The 13,862-nt window shown below is 35.1% G+C and overlaps 3 protein-coding genes across 9 annotated transcripts; all 3 read right to left on the minus strand.

The window, feature by feature from the left end:
• Nucleotides 1-1,813: 1,813 nt before the first annotated feature.
• Nucleotides 1,814-3,343, minus strand: LOC110686183. Of its 4 annotated transcripts, none has more exons than XM_021862786.1 (6): nucleotides 3,149-3,343; nucleotides 2,851-3,042; nucleotides 2,643-2,759; nucleotides 2,461-2,524; nucleotides 2,269-2,370; nucleotides 1,814-2,186 (listed from the first exon to the last, which is right to left on the minus strand). In XM_021862786.1, exons 1-6 carry the CDS (start codon nucleotides 3,322-3,324, stop codon nucleotides 2,085-2,087), a joined length of 753 nt encoding a protein of 250 aa, XP_021718478.1. In that variant the 5' UTR covers nucleotides 3,325-3,343; the 3' UTR covers nucleotides 1,814-2,084. The 4 variants fall into 4 exon arrangements, with proteins under 4 accessions (XP_021718478.1, XP_021718470.1, XP_021718495.1 ...); XM_021862778.1 differs by having other exon boundaries at nucleotides 2,461-2,542; XM_021862803.1 differs by lacking the exon at nucleotides 2,643-2,759.
• On the minus strand, nucleotides 3,319-13,612 carry LOC110686153. 4 transcript variants are annotated; one of them, XM_021862754.1, is made up of 8 exons: nucleotides 13,351-13,612; nucleotides 12,287-12,336; nucleotides 7,135-7,436; nucleotides 6,822-7,058; nucleotides 6,410-6,709; nucleotides 5,913-6,320; nucleotides 3,557-3,826; nucleotides 3,319-3,480 (listed from the first exon to the last, which is right to left on the minus strand). In XM_021862754.1, the coding sequence occupies exons 3-8, from the start codon at nucleotides 7,408-7,410 to the stop codon at nucleotides 3,448-3,450; spliced, it is 1,524 nt and encodes a 507-aa protein (XP_021718446.1). In that variant the 5' UTR covers nucleotides 7,411-7,436; nucleotides 12,287-12,336; nucleotides 13,351-13,612; the 3' UTR covers nucleotides 3,319-3,447. The 4 variants fall into 4 exon arrangements, with proteins under 4 accessions (XP_021718446.1, XP_021718438.1, XP_021718452.1 ...); XM_021862746.1 differs by having other exon boundaries at nucleotides 11,906-12,336; XM_021862760.1 differs by lacking the exon at nucleotides 12,287-12,336.
• Nucleotides 9,340-11,046, minus strand: LOC110686603. Its single transcript, XM_021863205.1, has one exon. The coding sequence runs from the start codon at nucleotides 11,044-11,046 to the stop codon at nucleotides 9,340-9,342; it is 1,707 nt and encodes a 568-aa protein (XP_021718897.1).
• Nucleotides 13,613-13,862: the final 250 nt, after the last annotated feature.

A 13,862-nucleotide genomic window follows, 5' to 3' on the forward strand; every position in this document is an offset into this window, starting at 1 on the left:
TTCTTGAATGCACAAAGTTAAAAAAAAGTAAGCATGTCAATAAAGAGGTGACACCTATAGAGACTACTAAAAATAAGCCATTTTCTCTTCAAATAATCAAAACACCCAAAAGGAGCAATAAATCTTATACTCCAATTGGGACCACATAGCAAATATGTCCAAAATGATCTCCAAGAGTGGCAAGATAAAACCTCTCAAAGCGAGACCATTTGAATTACTAAAGAGGACAGACAGATTTCGTTGTCCATATCATCAATCAGGGGGACACACTATAGAACATTGTTTTCAATTCAAGGATTTAATTCAAAAACTGATTGATAATAAAAAGTTAGTCCAAATTCTTCAAGAGAAAGATGCTACCATCAATGGAATTTAGGAAAGTGATGATGAGGAAGACATGGAGGAAACCCCACTCTCCACAATATATCCAGTGGACGATATTTGGGATGAAGAAGATTCACCCATAGATGTTCTCACAAGACCTAGGAGAATGCAACCTCCCATTACCGCACAACAACCTATTCTTACTACTCAACAAGTTCCCATATTATCTAGAAGACAATGATGTTTTCAAACAACTCAAAAAGACTAAGGTGGAGATGAATGTATGGAAACTACTAGCTACATCCCATCAACATAGGGTAGTAGAAATGGATGCTCAAGCTAAGATAGGAATAGATTTTAAAACCACTCCTAAGGGGTTGGCTAACTTCCTCATGAGTGATGTTCCTAGTCCCATCAATTTGATCTCCTTTTCTGACAAGGACCTACCTTCAAAGGGTGAAAAACACAACAAAGCCTTAAATCTCACAGTAATCTGCAAGAGAATGAATGTCCCAATGACTCTTGTAGATAATGGATCAGCAATTAATGTTTGTCCACTTTGAACTGCGAGAATGTTAGGAATAAGGGATGAAGACTTGTCCCCATCTACACAGGGAATAAGAGCCTATGACAATACTCGCTGCCAAGCCCTTGGAACAATCACCATGAATGTAACTGCAGGAGTCATAGAACATGCTACTACTTTTCAAGTGGTAGACATTAAAGCATCTTTCAACTTATTGTTGGGACGCCCTTGGCTTCATGACCTTAAGGTCGTTCCTTCATCCCTTCATCAACAAGTTAAGGCTATAGTTTGAGGAATTCCTATTACAATTGATGCTTCTCCAATGAGAATCAAGGCCAACGAGAATCCAATCATAAATGTAGAGCATGATGAAGATGACGAAGATTTGTGGGGCTTTTCACTAGTAGAAAAAGTGTTATTTGTAACTGGCGAAATTGACTTTTTATAACTGGCATTGTTGGTTGCGAATGCCACCGTTACAACTAGTGAAAATTATTCGTAACCGGCTCATGTTAGTTACAAATAATGTATTATTCGTAACTGACATAACCCAACGCCAGTTACAAAAAGTCTATTTTCCAGGTAAGAAATCACACTATTTGTAATGGCATTAAGTTACGTCGGTTACAATAAGGGTATATTCGTAACTAGCATAACCCAACGTCAGTTACAAAAAGTCTATTTTTCAAGTAAAACAGTACACTATTTGTAACTGGAATTAGGTTACGTCGGTTACAATAAGGGTATTATTAATAACTGGCAAATCATAACGCCGGTTACGAATATATTTTTTATTTTTAAAAAAAAAAATACTATTAGTAAGTAGCACTAGATTACGCCAGTTACTAATAAATATAATTTTTTTAAAATATTTGATTCGAATACAAAAATGGTAGTATATCCTACCAAATGACCCATCGTCAAATGAGTTATAACCTGTTACAATTCAACCAACAAAACATGTACTACGAATACTTCCATACAATACAAACACTCTAAATAGTTCCGCACAACTCGAATTATTCATCCATAACCATACAATACAAAAAAAATTAATTATACTGTAATTTCCAAAAAACAATTAAACTTGAATCAAAAAAGCATTGATTTATAATGTAGAAATGTAATAACAATAACCAATGGGCTAAATAAAATTAAAGTAGATATATAAAAATGTGTTATATCATTTTATTAAGCTAAATGCGATAAATCATAACATCGATTAATAAGATAACTAGTCTTTCAACAAAAAATTAAGCCTAAAAAACTTAGCCCATTGTTCTCGAATCTCATCCAATTCTACATCGTTGTAGGCTGCAAGTCTTGCCAAATACTCCTGAAAAAAAATACTTGTATATATATTATACTTTATAAAAATAAAACATCAACTAAAACTCGTAATATATCTCATCACTAACCTCTTTCAAATTACCCTTGCAATCGCTATGGAAAGATACTATCTCATACATATATCTCATCACATAATAAGCACATTCGGTACCACCACATTGTTGAGCACACTAATTCAAATGAACATAGTACAATTATTTAATATATTAAATAATACTTTCATTACTAATAGAACGAAAAGGCAAAAATTATACGCTTACCTCCTTTCTTATGTGTAGTAATTGTGGCTTACTCGTTTTGAAAGCATTTCCTTTAAGGTGTGACCTATATACATTGTAAGGTCTAAAAAAAAATTCATAAAAATCATTAGATTAAACGAATGAAAAATAAATTTTAATCACATGCATATTAATACGTAGTATTACGAATGTTGTGTACTAACATCTTCATTACTTTGGACAACTCTGAGTTTCGAGCGTTCGGAGGTGATTGAATAACAGAATCAAACTCATACACAAGACTCATACACAAATCAATCACATAGAGTACCCAATGATTCCTACATTTTAATAAACTTGTTCGTATTATTCACATAATTAAAATAATAAAATTATGTAAAAGTAAAGATTTTAAGGATCAGTAGTACATACGCTTCCATATATGGAGCCAAAATGAATTTGCATTGTGCATCCTTTTTCCTTAATTCAGTAAGAAAAGCATTTTTCAAATACATTTTGACTTCAAGGAAATCTTTCTTGATTTCAGCTGCAGAAATTTTTTGGGGGCACAAGAATTTGATTTTAGTTTTCTGAAATAATGAGATATGCTCTTCAATTAAGTACCTGCATTTTATAGAAAAAATAAATAATTAGTATAATAAATGGATCTAATGAAATATATTTCATAGTAAAACAAATTCAAATAACTTAAATGAATGTTAGTATTTACAATATGTAGACATGGATTAATGAAATATTAGCCCATGCTCCTCGTAGTAATTCAGAGACATCATCACTAGTAACATAAATTTGTGTGTCTTCCTTTTGATAAAACAATGGAGCCTTCAATGGAATTGTCGTAGTATCATAATCTCCACTTCCTGAAGTCATGCAATAATACAACATAGAACACTGTTCACCAAGACTCTCAACAATATTTTCCAGAATAGTTATGCCTTTGCCTTTAATAGTTGAATGCTCTGAGTTGATAGGTCCGCAACTATCAACTTTCTCTTTGGTTTGCACCAATTAATTATCCGTCTTTTTTGCCAAAGTCATAACCTTCAAGAAAAGATAAATATTAATATAATTTAGTTACAAATATCTTAGATCATTACATAGCATATCAATGAATTACCTCGTCAGTAAAGAAGACTAAATCTGCCGGCCACCCCAAAAAATAACCTTTCGCCTCACCCAACGTGGTGATACCGTCATCAGTCTCTTCTGGGAGATTTAGGTGAGAATAATCACTGTAAACATGGTCAACACTAACTCTATAAATGTCACAATTCATTTTTTTGTTATGAATCACTCCACTAGGACAAGGTTCTGCCGTTCCATCGGCCACAATCACTGAGTTCCCACTGAACTCATCAACTAAAGCAAGACGACATTTAGTTGGGACCTACATAATTGATCACGTCGTAAGAAACATGAAAGCATAATCTATAGTTAACAACTAATAAGTATGAGAAATAAAAGCAGGTAAGATTCTTTGTACAAAAACTGATGTTTTGTTAAATTGACCTCTGGCAAATGGGTTTTGGGAGGAACATATGGGTCAGGCGGGGGGGAAGGGGGCAGGGGTACTTAATGGACAACCTCCGCAAAATTCACAGTATGATGTATTTGCAGCATATATATATATCACAAAGCAAGAGGAACTTTGAACTAAGGAAAAAAAGAATCTAAGCTGGCTAATATCATGCCAAACTTAAAATACCCTCATCATGAAATGGCAAACCAGCATGAATACACCAAGGGTCAATTGTGATAAGCAACAATGAGCATCTGTGAGAAGCAACAATGAGCAACAATGACAAGCTCATGTCACAATTGTTGCTAATATATCTCAGGTTTTAATGTTAAATCATCAGAAGAATACACCAAACCTACTCCATGTTGATATGGTCTATCTGAGAATCTGACAGCTCTTGAATGTGCCTTTTAATTATATGAGAGCAGTATCTTGCATGATATATGATCTTCCAACACCTGACAAGAATCCAAACACACTTTCACACCTCATGTGCATAATATATCCTTGTCATTCTTCTTGGTTCCAGATAATAATATTTCTCTGGGATTTACATTGAAATTACTCATAAATAACAAACATTAGCACCCTAATTAAATCCATTGGACCCTGTTCCACCTCCAATCTGATAGACTCCAAACACTCTGTCACACCTCATATGTTTAATTTATCAAAGTCATCCTTCTTGGTTCAAATTAATAATAAAACTCAGGAATTAAGTTGAAATTACTCGTAACATTAACATACACTAGCACCCTAATCCAATCTACTGGACCTGCTACAATCTCCAACTCTCCATTTATGAATATGAAACTGAGAATGCTTTTGCTACACTTTTACTCTCAAAACCACTCTTTGTCTTATCAAAATTTAACAAAGTTTTTTCTAACCCAAACTCACAAAGCTGCTGACTCATACATCTCCGGATAAGAGGACTTTTTGAAGCATATTAGCAACAATGCGCAAAACAGAGACAGCAAGGGTCAATTGTGAGTCGCAAACCTGAGACATATACATCAAATAGCAAGAAAAAGAATACCACTCCAACAGTAAATTCTGCAAACAATACCAACCAACTCCACAATCTTAAAATTAAGAAGACTAAACAATGCTGAACAAACTATCCATCTTAACTCAGTTCTGAATTCAGTTCTGAAAGTCAGCTCTGAATTGCGTTCTGATTTTCAGTTCTGAATTCAATTCTGAATTTCAACTCTGAAATCAGTTTTGAATTTCAGCACTAAAATCAGTTCTGAGTTTCAGCTCTGAAATCAGTTCTGAATTTCAGCTCTGAAATCAGTTCTGAGTTTCAGCTCTGAAATCAGTTCTGAGTTTCAGCTCTGAAATCAGTTGTGAATTTCAGCACTGAAATCAGTTCTGAGTTTCATATCTGAAATCAGTTCTGAATTTCAGCTCTGAAATCAGTTTTGAATTTCAGAACTGAAATCAGTTCTGAGTTTCAGCACTGAAATCAGTTCTGAATTTCAGCTCTGAAATCAGTTCTGATTTTCAATTCTAAATTCAATTCTGATTTTCATATCTGAATTCAGGACTGATTTTCAACTCTGAATTCAGGTCTGAGTTTAAGCTCTGAATTCAGGTTTGATTTTAAGCTCTGAATTCAGGTCTGATTTTCAGTTCTGAATTCAGGTCTGATTTTCAGTTCTGAATTCAGGTCTGATTTTCAGTTCTGAATTCAGGTCTGATTTTAAGCTCTGAATTCAGGTCTGATTTTCAGTTCTGAATTCAATCCTGGAAGTCGGCTCTAAATTCAGTTCTGATTTTCAGTTCTAAATTCAGTTTTGAAATTCGGCTTTGAATTCAGTTCAGTTTTGATTATCAATTCTGCATTCAGTTCTGAAATTCGACTTTGAATTCAGTTTTGATTATCAATTCTGTATTCATCTCATGTGATGATAATTAAGAGTTCAATCTTTATCAAATGAAGGTTTACCTCTAACAAGCGAGGACTTAGCTCTGTTGGATTGATTGAGGAAGATGGGGAAGGTTGAGCATCATTTACTTGCAAATCATTAGCAGTTATGTGTGGTATGAAATCAGAAAGATAAGAATTTACAGCTGCTGCAATGCCTTCCTTTAATTTTTCTTCAAATTCCCGAGTTAAGTTCTCTTTAAATTCATCTAGTTCTTGTAATGAGCAACCACTTTTAGACATGTTTTTACCTTTTACCGGGCCAAATGCTTTTCTATAGCCGACACCAATCCCACATCCACCAAGTCCTTTCACAAATCCACGATGGTCCTTTTTCCCAAATGCCAAAGTAAGGGCATCAACGCCTCGCTCTGATTGTTTACACTCTCCTTCCTCAGATTCCTTTGCTTGTTTTTGCAAGTTCTCTTCATGTTTGAAAAAACATAGAAAAAGTTAATTAGATGACCAGAAATCTGTAATGCCAGTAGATTTCTTTGTTTTGATAAACTATGACATACAACTATATTGGCAATTCGAATAGTCTCCGTATCTTTTGGGTCGATGCCCCATGTTCCATCTGGCAACCGCTTTTCATGAGCTAAAACCCACTCAAGAGCTCGACGATCAAAAATAGAACCAGTTGATGTACTGCTCTGGGAAGTGTTGCCAGTAGTTGAAGATTCTACCAGAGCAGGAAATCTATTTTCAAGTCTCTTTTGCTTATTCCAAATTATCCGAGCTCTTTGAAAACTGTTTCGACCCAAGTGATGGCGACATTTGTTTAGCTTTGCATTTTCCTTCCCCTTTTCACTCTTTTCCTGTTTTTTTGTTTTTAAAAAAAAAAAAAAGAAAAGAGAGTTAAACATTATCATATTCTTCACAATCAGTTTTTGTTTGATTAATTAACAGTGCATGTGAATATGTAGTTACCTTGAATTCTGCTAATTTACTATATATTTCGAACCTCTTCCATTTCTCCTCTGTAAAGTAACCTTCATACACTTCCCATGGCTTCATATTTGCTTTAGGAGAAGTGGCCGGGTATGGGTTTTTAAAAGTGATGAATCGTTCCCTTAAATTCGACTTGTGACAGCTGAATCGCGAAGCCACAGCACTATGAAACCTTTTTTGCCTTTCTCCACTTGGATCCTCAATGTGGAACATTCGCTGTGGATTAAAAAAAAAAAAGTTAACTAATATTTTGAATAGCAACATGACTAACTAGCAAGTGAATAGTTTATACCTTTGTCTCCTCCCATATATTTTCCCGATCCACTTTATCTATTTTTGCATACTCATTCACAGTGATGTCTAATCTCTTAGCACATGCACCAATTTGTTTTCCATAAACGGGTTCCCATTCACCAGTAGGCAAGTCATAATCATTGAATTCAAGCACCATAGGCTTACTTGATTGTATTGCCTTTGATGGCCCCCTACTCCTCTTCTTAGATGATGTGGCTTGCAAAGCAACATCTTGGCTTGAGGAAGTTTGCTCTTGACTTTGTTGAATGACCATATTTATGCTCCTTGATCTAGAAGTGCCTGCATAAAACAAAATACAAAAACTGATAGAATTAAATATCACATGAACAGAGCTATATTTTTACAGATTATAAAAGGTTTCTATCTACAAGTAAGTAACAAAGAAAGCAAATATAAATAATAAAAGCAACCTGCAGAGACATTATTTTTCAATTCCTGAAGTTATAATACCAATAAAAACAGTCAAGCTTGTGCCGCATATATAAGAACTATGTAAAATTCCATTTCATATGTCAAAGCTCAAAAGACTAAAATCCAAGTGAAACTAGAGGTTTTATAGTCATCTAACATTATTGTCTAGCATTATAGTTACAAATTAATCGAAGAATTAAAAAGAACTACAGATTGATAAAAAATGAAGCCTAGGTATCAACATATTCTCCCTCCTCATGGGCATACTCTCATCAGCGACAATGTCTTCCCCCTCTCTTAGGGGTTGAACCCCAATAGATAGAGGCGGTGTATCATCAAATAGGTCATACTCTTCCTCATCGACAGCATTTTAGACACCAACAATTCTTCTCTTGCCTTGAACAACAACCTGCCAGTTATGATCAATGTTATCCCTTATATAGAAAATTTGTTTTGCTTGTGAAGCTAAAACAAAGGGCTCCTCCCCATCAACAAATCGACTTGAATCCACTAAAGTAAAACCAAATAGTTCATCTATCTTTTTGCCTCGCCGGTTGTCAGCCCACCTGCATCGGAAAACGGGAACTACAAAATCAACATAATTCAGCTCCCATATCTCTTGAATGACCCCATAATATGACTGTGTTGCATTAATAGGCCTAGCATCCTTAGAGCTTGAGTATTCCGTAGGAAGATGCGACAACCATAACACCACTATTTTGATGTACACTCTTACCATCTTGGCGACTAGTGTAGAAACAATACCCATTGATGTCATAGCCTTCATAAGTGTTCACAAACAATTGAGGACCCCGTGAAAGTCATCTGATCGTATCAGATACATTATTATTCGGTTGCCCTAACTCACACTTCACTTGGTTTTGAAACCATTCAACAAAAGAATTATTATGTTTTTGCATCAAAGCATATGTACCTATTCTTGGATTCATTCTTTTCAAAAATTGAGATGAGTTTCTATATAAAGATGGACTTCTGAAAGGTTTTGAAGAACATAACGATGAGCTTTCTGGATTCTATCTGATGGAGGCTTCACAAACTGACGACCGATCGTCCCTTGCCCTTGAAGTCTGCCTTCATGACGAGATGTTGGAACTCCAATTTCTTTAGCCTTAGTTAAGAACACAGAATAAAAGTTATTAGCCTCCCCTGCAATAATACCTCCAACAATACTACCTTCTGGATGTGCTTTGTTGGTCGCCTTTTCTTTCAAAGTTCCCATGTGTCTCTCATAAGGGTGCATCCATCTCAAAAAACCGGGCCACATTCCTTAATTTCTCGTACTAGATGGACAACCAAATGAACCATTATGTCAAAAAATGAAGGAGGAAAATACATCTCAAATTTGCATAATGTTTCTACAACACCAGTTTGCATTTCATCAAGTTTATCTAGATCAATCACCTTGTTACATATGGCATTAAAAAATAGGCAAAGTTTAACAATAGTGTGCCTAACATGTTTTGGCAAAAGACCTCGAAGTGCAATAGGCAACATCACTTGCATCATGACATGGCAATCATGGGATTTCATACCAATTACTCTCTTATCGGCCAATGAAACTAGACGCTTAATGTTCGACGAATACCTTGTAGGTACTTTGATGCCGTACAAACACTCACAAAATATTTTTTTCTCCTCTCTAGACAATGTGTAGCAAGCTCGAGGCAAAAATGTCTTTTTTGTTTCGTCATTTTCCACGGGCCATAACTTTGGTCGAATATTTGCAAGCTTCATGTCTTTCCGGACATCTTTAGTATCCTTTCTTGTTAGGTATATTTAATAATGTCCCGATGATTGAATCACATACATTTTTTTCAATATGCATAACATCAAGACAATGTCTAACAGACAAGTGTATCCAATAAGGAAGAGTCCAAAATGTAGACACCTTTTTCCAAAGACCCGTAATAGAGGTAGGTTTACCAACTTTCCAGAAAATTGTCTCAACATCTTTGATTCTCTCCCACAACTCTATACCACTAAGTGGCTCACGCAACCACTGTTTCTCTGGGAACCCATTGAATTCAGCTTTTTTCTTACGATAAGGGTGATCTCGACGAAGCAGTCGTCTAGTATGCATATAAACATCCTTTCCAAAATTCTTGAGGCGTGTTGGTTCCATTTTGTCCTCACGAATGGGGCATGGTTTTTTCCCTCTGACTTTGTACCAAGACAAGTTCCCATAAGCCGGGAAATCACTTACAGTGCAAAAAATCATGGTCCGCAAAGTAAAATTTGTACTTGTATGGGCATCGAACATTGGAACACCTTTATCCCATAACAATCTCAAATCCTCCAAGAGAGGCTCCAAGTAGACATCTATGTCATTACCGGGTTGTTTGGGACCCGATATTAGAAGCGACAACATGATGTACTTACGTTTCATGCATAGCCAAGGAGGCAAGTTATAAATCGACAAAAGCACCGGCCATGTGCTGTGTTGAGAGCTAAGGGTACCGTAAGGATTCATCCCGTCGGTACTTAATGCAAGTCTCAGGTTCCTAGCCTCTTTACCAAACTCCGGAAATGTATCATCAATATGTTTCCATTGCTTCGAATCAGCGGGATGCCTAATGTACCCATCTTTCTTCCTCTCTTGTGCATGCCACACCAAGTTTTTTGCATCCTTCTTGATAGAAAAAAGTCGTTTAAACCTCGGTATTATAGGCAGATACCATAACACCTTAGCTGGTGGCCACTTCTTGCGATTGGGGTTTGAACCCTCGCGCTTGTAGCGATCAACACCGCACTTTGGACAAGCATCAAGGTTTTCATACTCATTTCGAAAAAGTACACAATCATTAGGACATGCATCGATCTTCGTGTACTCAAGACCTAAGGGACACAATAGCTTCTTTGCATAGTAGGTAGACTTAGGAATGTCATTCCCTTCAGGAAGCATGTCTGATAAAGCTTCTAACAACGAATTGAAACTTGTATCGGTCCAACCGTTCTTTGCTTTCAAGTTAAATAATGTTAAAACCCCTGAAAGCTTAGAGTACTTTGCACATCCAGGATATAAAGGTGTCTCGGCGGCCTTTGACACATTTTCAAACATACGAGATTCTTCGTTCACATGATCACCCAAACCATCCATCATCTCAGGAATGTGATCCTCCTCGAAAAAATCATCGGTATCCCTTTCATTATCATCATATTGTTCTCTATTCTCCATATCAGCGTCATTGATTGATGACCTACTAGTTGTAGGAATTATTTTCTCACCGTGCCAATACCAAATGGTATAATTTGCCATGAACCCACGGCGAAATAAATGGTTTTCAACCACACTAATTTCCTTCCACTTCTTCACATTGTTGCAATCACGACAAGGGCAAAAGATTGTTTCTCCTTTAGTAGTCCTCTGGTGTTCAATAGCAGTTCTACAAAATTCCTCAATCCCGTTCAAGAACTCGGGTTGAGTTCGATTTTCAACATACATCCAATCACGATTCATTTCTTACTACAAATTATAGAAAAAGCAAGCATATAACTATTAGAACAAGTACATTAGAAACAAACAAAGACTATTACAATAGAACAGCAACCAGAGATTATCAATCAACTCCCACAAGATAAAATACCTCAAAAAATAGTCACACTCACAGGTATGAACAAAATGCAAGAACACTTCATATATGCCTACCAGGCTACCACTAATTCATTTTCTCTCTATAATTATAGTTCGGTTAAATCAATTCAACCAATTGGAATAACCGAATAAAATTGGTGTGTTAACTCATTTTCAGCTTTGAATTTCAACCCGAATCATTTTAGTACTGATTATTAGTTTAGAATTTCAGCTCTGAAATCAGTTCTGAATTTGAGCTCTGAATAAGCTTTATTTAGTGCAAAATAGTGCATGCCGGCAGATGTTCTGCTTAACAAACAATGCTAATTGTTAACTTCAATTCCTTAAGATGAAAGAGGTATATAACAGATGCTCAAAATGGAAAACAGTGCATGCCGGCAGGGAATATTCCATAATATGTCCAAATATCCAATCACCACAACAAAGGCACACGGTGTTTCGTTTACATTTCAGTTAGTGCAGGCATCTAGTAGCAACTAAGCCTAATGCATAAGTACAACACAAATGACTGCAAACCCACATAGTAAAGTGTAAAACTGTAAATACTATAAGAACCCAAATCAGTAATCTCTATAAGAAATGCCTATCCACCTAAGAATATGTATAAATTTGATAGGTTGTGGGAAATCTCACTGATCAAACTTAACTATGGATCATAGACACAAACATTTGTGGATTCACCAAAAAAAAAAGAAGCAAAGAAATACTCATGAATGCATATTACAATTCCATTTTTGTAGCTATCCAAGTTGTGGATTTGAACTTAAATGTTGAAGTATTAGCGATTTGGTCAAGTACTATCTCGTCACTCAAAACTCAAAAGGATCCAAAACTTTGATTTTAGTTCTGATTTTCAGTCTTGAATTTCAGTTTTGATTCAGTTCTGATTTTCAGTTCTGAACTTCAGATATGAAATTCAGCTCTGAAATCAGTTTTGAATTTCAGCACTGAAATCAGTTCTGAATTTCAGCTCTGAAATCAGTTTTGAATTTCAGCACTGAAATCAGTTCTGAGTTTCAGCTCCGAAATCAGTTCTGAATTTCAGCTCTAAAATCAGTTCTGATGTTAAAGTGTGATAGCCTGAACAGTGGCGGCGAATGTTGACCTGTCAAGCCGGAAATCTCCAACCTTGCTCCCTCTCCTTATGGTTTTAGACTGGAAAAACAGACATTAATAAACACACACAAGTTAAGAGCATATATTTCTTCTTAGAATCATTATTAGACACTAAAGTGCAGGAGTACAACCATAAGGATATAACATCCAACACGACAAATAACAAATTTTGATCTAAAACCTACAGAAATTTCACTTAGAAATGCCAAATCCAAACCTATGGACGTTTAATTAAATTGAAGGACAAAGGACTCTAACAACTTAATTAACACATTTTCAAATTGATTGGCTACTGTTTAATGATGAAAACAGATTACAAACCAATGAATCAGGTCAGTAAGTTCAAGTAGTAAGATTAAATCAGATGATGATCAATCATCAAAAGTTCGAAATGATCATTAATTCGTAATAACGATGAAAAGATGTCATCAATCTGATCTGAAAACACCAGAAATTGACAAATTACAGCCCCTAACATCAATCAAATGAGCAGCCTAATTCTTCAATTAGGTCAAAATAATCTTAAAACATATCAAAAATTGAGAATTCACACTATTTTCTTACATAATGAAAGCGCTACATTCTTCCTAAGTCTATAGGGCTGTAGGACTTTATAGTCAAGCATAACAAATTTATATACTAGAAGTCTTAACATCACATGGTCATGAACAATTTCTGGAACAATCAGTAGCACAGGGCACAAACAAAGCACAAGCAGAACCGCCACATGACAGCAGCAACTAAACGAAGCATAATACATAATTTTCATGGAATCAAACAAACCAACCAAAAAGACCTGACATACTCGGCTAGTGTAACCCAATTAGACATGCATGTACCCCAATTACACAAAGCAGTTCATAAACAATAATCGTTTCTTAATTTTTTTTGTTCGAAATTATTCATCAAAACTTAATTTCCTTGGTTTTTTTTAATATTCTAATTTCATTAAAAATTAATCAAGTAATTGAAAACAACAACAGTCAATTCGAATTTACATGTAAAAACACTAATTCGAAAGTAAAATAACCCTAATTCAAAAGGAACACATACCTCAAACTTTGATAAAAATCCCCTAAAGCTGATCCCAAATTCGAACAAACCAAAACAACAATTAATGGAGTGAGATGCAGCGACAGAGAAGGAAGAGAGGTGATGGAGAGGGAGGAGCGCGCAGTGAAGGGGTGAAGGAGGAGCAGTCGTGAAGGTGGAGCGAAAGTGTTAGTTTTTTTGATTTTTGAGAATTCTGAGTATGTAATACCTACCTTAATTTATTTATTTATTTTTTTTTTACCTTTAATCAAAATTTAAATAAAAATTATTTTTCAAAAAAAAAAAAATTTAATGAAAAATTAATAAAATTAAGAGAAAGTATAAAACTAGAAACTTTCCTTAAAAAAAAAAAAAAAAAAAAGTAAACTAGAAACTTAATATTTGTTGGTTTAAAAAAAACAAAAGTTATTGTTAGACTTATTATTTATAACCAGCGTTTGTAAATTAGTTAAATTTTTTTACTTTGACTTATTATTTGTAACTGGCGTTTGTAAGCTAGTTACAAATGTTTT

Source organism: Chenopodium quinoa, unplaced genomic scaffold (genome assembly GCF_001683475.1).
Source record: "Chenopodium quinoa cultivar QQ74 unplaced genomic scaffold, ASM168347v1, whole genome shotgun sequence".
Lineage (NCBI taxonomy): Eukaryota > Viridiplantae > Streptophyta > Magnoliopsida > Caryophyllales > Amaranthaceae > Chenopodium > Chenopodium quinoa.